The sequence below is a fragment of the Sycon ciliatum genome, chromosome 4 (assembly GCF_964019385.1).
Source record: "Sycon ciliatum chromosome 4, ocSycCili1.1, whole genome shotgun sequence".
NCBI lineage: Eukaryota > Metazoa > Porifera > Calcarea > Leucosolenida > Sycettidae > Sycon > Sycon ciliatum.
The window spans coordinates 27,335,192-27,344,348 of NC_088646.1; the positions used below are offsets into that span (position 1 = coordinate 27,335,192).

At 46.8% G+C, this 9,157-nt stretch overlaps 1 protein-coding gene across 1 annotated transcript; it reads left to right on the forward strand.

Annotated features, from left to right (window-relative positions):
• The first annotated feature begins 1,522 nt into the window (after nucleotides 1-1,522).
• On the forward strand, nucleotides 1,523-8,845 carry LOC135815386 (uncharacterized). The gene is made up of 5 exons (XM_065328677.1): nucleotides 1,523-1,742; nucleotides 3,941-4,141; nucleotides 6,147-6,242; nucleotides 7,093-7,146; nucleotides 8,257-8,845. The coding sequence occupies exons 1-5, from the start codon at nucleotides 1,617-1,619 to the stop codon at nucleotides 8,314-8,316; spliced, it is 537 nt and encodes a 178-aa protein (XP_065184749.1). The 5' UTR covers nucleotides 1,523-1,616; the 3' UTR covers nucleotides 8,317-8,845.
• The last annotated feature ends 312 nt before the right edge of the window (nucleotides 8,846-9,157 follow it).

Genomic DNA, 9,157 nt, shown 5'->3' on the forward strand with positions numbered 1-9,157 from the left:
TTCAAACGGTCATATGACTGCAACGGTTGGTCCGAATCGCTTCAAATTTGGAATACTGACACCTCAGGGCATATGCTTTGATTTCCAATATAATAATAGCAAAAAGGTGACAAATCGAAAGTTGATTTTTTGACCCCTGGAAGGTGGTGTCCCACCTTAAATAGAAACGGCCCTAAAACAGAGCCTTGTGGAATTCGAAGTAAGCAAAGTGTAATTTTTTTTGTTTTGAAAATCACTCAAAAACTCCTCTTGTACGGGCAAAATAAACACAATCATTACGAGTGCAACCTCGGCCTCAACAGCACCGGAAGAAAAACGAGCAAAAATGGCTGTGAAAACAGTCGAGAGAGCAAAATGGCTGTGAAAACAGTCTAGTATGGAGCCTCGGGAGGGAGCTTTAACCGATGCTGCTCATGCGGCAACCGCAAATCGGGCCGAGTCGTTTGCATCTGAGGGTACTCGGTGCCGATAGCCTCGCAGACTGGCAACAGCAGCACGGATGAGGGCAAAGCTGAGCTTACATCGGATGTAGGAGATTGTGGCAGAGTACGGCTCCTGCTTCTTGTCGGCGAGCATCGATGCCAGCCGAGCATAGAGTGCTGTTGCAGCTTTGCCATACCCTCCAGTGCAGGACAAGACAACTGGTGAGAAGGAGGCGTGCTCGATGTTGGTGATCCGTTCCTTGTAGCGGCGACGCTTCTCCTGCTCATACCATGTCGCTTGTACACAGCGGGCAAGGCAAACTTGGCGTTGGTGGGGGCGTGGGGGTTGAAAACCCGGACATCAAAATACGAACGCTCGTACCGACCTCCCGCCGTCCCGGCCCGATCCCCAGACTCCACTGGCACCGATGTCCAGGCGGGCGTTGTCTTCAGTTGAAGCCGACCGTAGCGTCATCCTCTCACCTGTCAGCGGCTCCAGCAGCGGTTCCACCACAACTAATTACTTGGCTCAGCTCACCGAGTCTGAGTCGTTGGTCAGCTGGCGATTGGCAGTGTTGCAGCAGCAAAGTGTCGAAGTAAATTAGTTCCCTGAACACTGTACTGGTCAGCTCAGTTTGCATGATCTGAGCAGGCTGTACTGGTCAGTTCAGTATCCGTGAAATCTGTATCTAAGGTCCATAGCGCAACTCTGCGTGAACATGGGAGCATTTTGACATAGTTATTGTCACAATTATAGACGGCAACTTCTGTAGGGCCTTCCCTATCAAAATAATCATTACTACTATGTAATTGTTGCGGGTTCATGTTTGGATAATTAAAATGTCCGGATAATAAGAAGTTTTTCCCGGCATTTGGAGGTTCGAATTATCAGGATTCCACCTGTACTTTGAATTTGTACTACGGCCTCCTCAATCCTCATGTCATGACTGTTGACGTCATGACAACAGCTCAGGCCGGTCATGTTCTGAAGACAGAATGAATATTATGCAAAAAAGTACTTTATATCCACAGTGTATGTTATGTCCAGTGTATCCAGTGTACTTTATACTGAAGTATCACTGAACTATCTTGTCAGCTGTCTTTTGTCAAGAGTTTTGAAGTTTTTTCTCTGTACTGTTTCCATCAGCTTTGTTGTATTCGAACGAGTAACTAACTCGAGTTTGTTGCGGATCGATGTCAACTATGCCGGTGCTTCGAGTCTCCTGCCGTCCTCAGGATAGGGAGCTGCATCTCCTGGTGAATTATGTGCAGAGAACATCGTCATGCTGTGTCAGCGTTGATCTCGTTCCAGGCAATTCAGTAAGTGCTATAGTATAGAGAATAGAATATCATGGAGTCATTATTTGAGGGATGTGAAAAGAATAGTTTCTCGTTTTCAGGCAGGTACATCACTCACTGCACTGATATCTTTTGTTCCACACTAACATCTAATCATGCACGTTTGGTAATATCTAGGTCCTGCAACAATCGTGATCATGGTGATTATTGCCAAGCTTTGCCAAAGGCATACTGGCACATAGTGACATAGTACTACACTCATGTAGTACGTCTGGTGCGGTCAGGGTCCAGCGACCAGTACAGTCAGACCTCGCTTATCCGGTATATATCCTGTCCTCTTTTATCCGGATCCCTCGCCATCCGGAAGAAAATCGCTGGTTACCGATGTGCAGCATATGTTACGCATACAACATAACCGGACCTCACGATCCGCATATATGCGCATACCGCGTACCGGTGCATGTTTTTGTGTACAAACTGGTTGAAATGTGTACAAAAAGCTTCGTCGTATCCGGTTGCACATGGCTTGCAAAAGCTAGAATCAGGGAGTTATACAAGCAAATGAGGTCCTTGACCTGCTGGATGCATGCGGATAGCACTCAGTTGCATGCACTTGTCATTTTTCTGGCTTGTTTTACATACTGAGCACGCTAGTTGTACTGCATAGGACCCGTCTACATGTATGTACGAGGCCACTCCTTTTGATATGCCACATGCATATACAGTATGTGTGTTCAGTTATCCGGTTCCCTCGCCTATCCGGATACTTTTGTGGAAAACGGATGTGTGCGGTTATGCGAGGTCTGACTGTATTGTTATTAAATTCTGTAGATGTTTATGAGAAGCATAGGCCTTCAAAGCTCAACAAAAGCCCACCCGCGTATAAACCCAGGCCAAGTTCGAACATCGCGAAGCTTCGTCGCACAAGCCCATGGGCCTAGATCGTACCATGTACGTTTTTTTGTACATTTCAACACAATCATCGGTTGTTTTTGTTTGCACAGTGATTTTCAGCAATGTACTTCCCACTTCCTTGTTACTTTTCAATAGCACAACTTTGGTGTCGGCGTATAAGCCCACCGAAATGTCCTTGTGAAACAGATAAGCCCGGGGGCTTATCCGCGGGATTCTACGGTAGTCGACTTGCACACAGAGCTGTCGCCGTTTGGGTTCAGCATTTCTGGGACCCAGCCACTCTAGCTTTTCTATCATGATACGTTGCTCCTTCACTATACTGTCGACGCAGGCCTGTCCGAATTGTTGGATGGTGACAGGTGACTGCCAACTAGTGCAGCGAAATGGTGGTGTCAAACTTCTTGATAGTTATCCAGAATAACCATGGTAACTAAGCTTCCAAGGTTGTGCCACTCTGCATATGGGGTCTCCGATGGCGAAAACTCGAATCGCGTGTTCCAAATTCATTTCGTACTGTGTCGATCTACGACAAAGGCCAGCATACGAGCAGTCGACTACCCATGGTTCTACCAATTTTATCACATTCTGCACCAAAATGGCTTCAAGGAAAGAAGACAGGTGAGGAAAAAGGCATGTCAGGGATTGCGAAAAACTACTCTACAGCCGTATATACGAAATAAAAAATAAAATAAAAACCCTCCCGTCCGCCCCGATTTCTCAGGAAAATCTGACTATAAACAATCAATATATTTTACATGGACTCGCATGGAGAGCCAGGAATTAATTTATAGAAAAGAAAAAGGACCAAGGAACTACAAGTTACGCTATAATGTCCACTAGCACCACCAGTTACTAAACAATCAGCTCATGCGATAACATTGCACGACACTGACCGACGGTACTGACGTTCTACATTTTGGCTGCACTCACCTTCCCCTCCTTATGTTATTTCTATAACTTAGAACCTTCCAAGTTGGAAGGCTGTTGGAGTGCGCATCCAAGATGTGCTAGAGCTGTTAGCCAGTTAGTTCCTCGGTACTTTTTCTTTTCTATAAATATTTTACATGGCCTAATTATCCCAGTTTTTAGAGCTGGTTGGGTGTGTATACCGACAGATGTATTTTGTGATAGTTTTCTCTCTCTCTCTCACTCTCTCTCTCACTCTCACTCTCTCTCTCTCTCTCTCTCTCTCTCTCTCTCTCTCTCTCTCTCTCTCTCTCTCTCTGTCTCTCTCTCTCTCTGTCTCTCTCTGTCTCTCTCTCTCTCTTCTCATCTCCCTTGACTTGTGTTTGCTTGTTTTGTAGCCGCAGCTGGAAGTAGACTCTTCAGTGGCCGCCGAAGGCACGAGCGCTGTCGGTCGAAGTCTGGTCGGCCACAGTCAGCCCAACAGTCGACAGTCGGTGTGTTTGCTAGGTCAGGGTGCCAGCGAGAATGCCGCAATCTGGCAGTGGTGCGATGCAGCGCACCAGCTCAAGACGGCCTCCTCTCGGCATAGCATGCTCCAGGTGAGGGTGCAGACTACTGCTACTTACTACTTGTCAACACATTGGCTTCTGTATTGCCCTACTGTTGGCTTGTGGTCATGTGCTTCTGATTGTGTCTGTTGAATCTCAGCACTATCACAGCTACACTGCAGGACCGCCGGAAGCACGTTTCAATTGGTCCGGTCGTACCGTAGTCTTCCATACTTTGTGTATAATATGGCAGGGACGTATGCCCTCCTCAGCGTTGGTAGCTACAAAGTTGGTCCGGCGTTAACCTGACCAAAGCGGACCGGTTCCGGCGGGCCTGCACTGTAACTGCTCTCCTTGCCACCACGGCTTGCACTGCTGGCACTACTGGCACTACCGTAGAAGTCCGTAAATAAGTACCTGCCCGAAAGAAATACCCCCTTCATTCTTTTGGCTCTGTCTGTTGAAGTCAAGTCAAGCCCGATAAACATACTGCCCGAAATAAGTACCGGTACGATGCGCACATGCAGCACATAGCATGTACATCTACATGAAAATGACTTCTCCACTACACACAAGTCACACAAGTCAGGTCCGAAAGGTTGTGGTCGTGCCCGAAAGTCGGTACTCGCCCGAAAGTTAGTACGGGTGTGGTCACTAAATTCGAAAGTAAATACGTACTTATTTACGGACTTTTACGATAGTAGTATAGAATGAACAGCAGTACAGTAGTGATAAACACGTACCTGCTTACCGCCTGTCCAATTCACCTGCTGCATTTCGATCATCCATCAAGACTTTCCTAGGGTTCCCTGTAAAAAGGCGAAGACGCCTGTTGGGATTTCCCTAGTAGAATAAAGAATAAAAAACAAAATTAAAAAAACACGTTTTGACGATGACAATATGTTACAAGGCGGAGGGCGCACAGCAGTGCTCCTGACTGCCACAGCATGTTAACCTATCGAGCAGGGCTTGCGTATACCAAACGATAGTGATTGCGGTGGTACATGTATACCGGCAGGAGAGACTGCTGGCGGCACACCGTTATGCCTGCCTGTGTGATTGTACTACAAATTCTACAATGGCAATCAGTAGGTGTAGTGCCCCTCCGCTGTCATCCACGTGCGAAATTAATGATTTTGCGTGCTAAACCAGTGACACGTCATGAATACATTGTGGCAGTGCGCTAGTATAGCAATTGTATCAATGAATGTATGGTGGCAATGTGCTAGTATAGCAATTGTACTTCAGTAGCAAGGAGTGCGTGGTGGCGATGTGCTAGTATAGCAGCTGCAGCAGCAACTTGGAACCAATGCACCTCTCCAGAAGAAGCGCTTAAGTTGTTACCTAAACCTGTTCCCTTTTCCATTCGCTCAAGTAGTGAATATTAGAATAGACCCATGTTGTTTCCTGTTCGACTTCTCCTTTTTAGCACCAGCTGGTCGTGTGCATTCTGTGTCGCTGACATTTGGGTTTCACTCTCAAACTTTAACACAGTTAGCAGAGAGAAGGTTGGCCGAAACATTGCGCTTGTGCTTGAACTTGGCACTTACTCATGCGTTAAATTTTTTTAAAAGAATGGTGCAACCCTTCCCATCATTGCTTTCATGGTCGTACCAAAGTCCGTACATGTGCTTGGACAAGTTGTCAACTTGCACCTTTGCCTTCACCTTGTGCTTTGCAAGTCATAGCAAACTATACATATTTGGCGCGATGATTTCCGCACCTATCGAATTTGACATTGCGCAGTGTGCAGCTCTCATCCGGCCTAGTCAGAAGCACGCCAGGGGTTGGAGTCATTTTCCAGTGCGGCACCTGCTTGGCATGTTTGGCCTGTGCACGCTGTGTCAGTGATATTCTCCTTGTAGTGTACTCCAGTCAGTCATGAGGCATTCCCCTTGTAGTGTACTCCAGTCAGTCATGAGGCATTCCCTTTGTATTGTACTCCAGCCATGTACTCATGTCATGTGTCAATTGGCCAACACATGCACTCTAGTTGTCAAACTTGCAAGCGTAACCCTGAGGCCAATTTTCTTTCCCATTCGTTGTTACTGCTCAGCACATCAATGACTGGCTGGCATCTCGTTCGTTTCTAGCAACACACTGTTTATCATTAGCTGATCTTTGGCTCTATGCAGTGTGCCACCCTATACTGGTAAGTGTTGCAATTATCTCTGCTGAAGCAGCCCTGTGCTGCTGAACAGTGCAGGTGTGTGTGTGTGTGTGTGTGTGTGTGTGTGTGTGTGCGCGTGCGCGTGCGTGCGTGCATGTGTTGGTCTGTGTTTGCGTCTGTGTATCTAACGTTATGCCTGTCCCTCTGGATGTCTGGACAGTACATGCTCCCTAGTATAAACACGTGGTGATGAGTTTGTTTTCTTGTACATGTGTTGCCATGGGGTGATAGGGTGATACCGTGATAGGGCGTGCATGTATCGTAAAGTACCATTATGTGCCCTCCTCCCCCCCCCCCCCCCCCCCACACACACTTATGGTGCTTTGTTTCATGAAAGTCAAAAAGCAAAGGGAGTGGATAATCAATCTTTTTCCTCACAAGTGCTACGATACATGACAAGCTCTTAGCTGTGTACTCGCGCTGAATGCACGGTCTCATTGTAAGTTTTGTTTCAAGGAGGTAACATGAACACACACACACACACACTCTCTCTCTCTCTCTCTCTCTCTCTCTCTCTCTCTCTCCCCCCCCCCCCCCCCCCCCCCCGCCGAAAAACACATTGCTTCAATGGTATCGCTGTAATACCCCTAGTCTCTGCGTCGCTTATTCATTTCTTCAAACAAATCCTGCGGTGCTGCTTACTGAAATCCAACCGTACCAGACACCGTACCAGACCTGACAACACTGGGCTGTGCACTGGTGTAGGCTGCTAATGTATTTGATGAGATCGGATTTCGTTGAGCAGGACTAAAGTAAGCATATGCATGCATTCTACGATCGGATTGTTATGTCTTCTTCCCTCCTCTTTGTGTGTGCGTGCGTGCGTGTGCAGAGTTCAAATTTTAGCTTTGGCGGTTTTCAGCATTTGGCTCGTTGGTTTGAACAGGTATGTTCGCTGTTTGTTTGCGTAGTTTTTGATGAGGCAGGCAACAGGCCAGTGATGGAGAGAGAGAGAGAGAGAGAGAGAGAGAGAGAGGGGGGGGGGGGGAGAGGGAGAGGGAGAGGGAGAGAGAGAGTACAGTAAATAGCACTGATTTGTGTGTGCATGAATATTCTCGTCTTCCCGTTTCGACTTCTTCTGTACTATTTGTGCTGTGTGTTGCCTTTGAAATCCGCGTCAACTTGTCATGATTGTCCTGTTCTAGCCCCGTGTTGCACGTAGATTTATCATATTGAAACTTTTGATTGAGCAGATGCTCCTGTCATGCAGTTGTGCACCTTGTAATGCTTTCGATCATTTCCATTTTTCCAACTAGAGGGATAACAAAAACAGTCTTTAAACAGATACTCCTTTCTACTGTGAAGGCACTATAAATTGTAGTTTTCGGTTGCATGTGATTCCCGGTACCCCGGGATCACATCTCTTCCAGTGGTGACGAGTCGTTGGTGCCTGTGTGAAATTGAAATTTAGGTGGTAGACCTTAAAATGTGCGAGAGTGCTGAAGATAGGAACCTACCAAAAACCAAGTGTGATTACGGCAGCTAGTGCCAGTACATCGTATGTGTGTGAAAGAGGCGTTCAGCCCGAAGGTATCTTGCTGTTCTTGTCTGTTGTTTCAAATCTTTATTCTCACGATAGCCAGTGGCCAATAAGAGATAATAGTGAAAGAAAGGAGAAAGAGTGAGGAAGAATTGGGTGGGTAGAGCTTAGGGGTTAATGACTACTCTAATTTCAGAAATTTTCGGTGCTCAATTTTTTCGGTATGAGGGCAAAAGGCCAGGTTAGGTGAACAGAAATGTTCGGTACAGAGAAGCAGTTCCCTATTGGATTATGTGTGTTAGTGTTTGTTCAGTGTATTGAAATTTTAGGTATGAAACAGATGCACCGAAAGTACCGAAAATAAAAGTACACCGAAAATTTGTGAAATTACAGTACTTACGTGTACGGGCAGGGCCTAGGGGTGGTCGCTACACGAGCATACAGAGTTGTGCAACAGCAAGGATATCTGGGATTTGAAGAGAGTACGATGTTGTTGTTGTTGTTGTCTTGTCGCAGGTGCACAATACTGAGGGTGTAAGAGGATTGTATCCGGACGTAGCTCTGTACCGAGTATGAAGCGGTTGCCTAGTGATTACCGTCCGCAGTTTCGTACTCTGTCCAGCATACCAGTACAGTGGATTGGGTTTTGTTTAGAAGTGCCAGTGGCAGTGCTCCCAAGAACAACTCGGCTCTGAAGATCCCCACATACGGACTCCGACCTCTGTGTCCCAACATGCTAGCTGTGGATACGCGCTTGTTTGTGTGGTCTTCTGTCCACCTAGCAGCGACAGCGCCTAGCACCATTGTTTGTTGGTCGAGATCTATCCACAATGCATAGGTTGTGTGGTGGGTGCTCCGAGCTACTGCTGTCTTTCTTCTCCGTACTACTTGTATTGGTGTTTGGTGACCTAGTTTTAGAATTGAAGCTTTTATCGCTTTCTCCCTTCTGCTACCATTCAAGAGCCGTTTTAGAAGAATGCTAGCCCCCAAGATAATTTATCCTAACCCAGGAGTTTCGCGAAGTGCTGCCGTTCCCGGCTATACCACTTTCTACCAACATGTACTCTGATCAACCAATCTTTTTTATAACCCTACTGCACAGCCAGCGCCTGCACATTAACTGTGTGTGTGCGTGTTGTGTGTGTGCGAGTGCGTGTTGTGTGTGTGTAGGTGGGGCGCCGTGCATACCGTGTTCTTTCTGAACGTTAATTAAGCCCATTCCCTATGCCCTCTTGTTCTTCGCTTATCGTCAGTCCACATGGCCATATGGGTCAATCTTGTTCAACCTGTTTGGTCACAACAGAGAGTCTTGCTCTCCCCCTAGACACATGCAACACTGGCAGCAGCTGAAGCGCTCCTCGCTTTGCTCACGAAAATGCCATCTACGTACACTCGTACAGAGAACAATTCAAGTGTT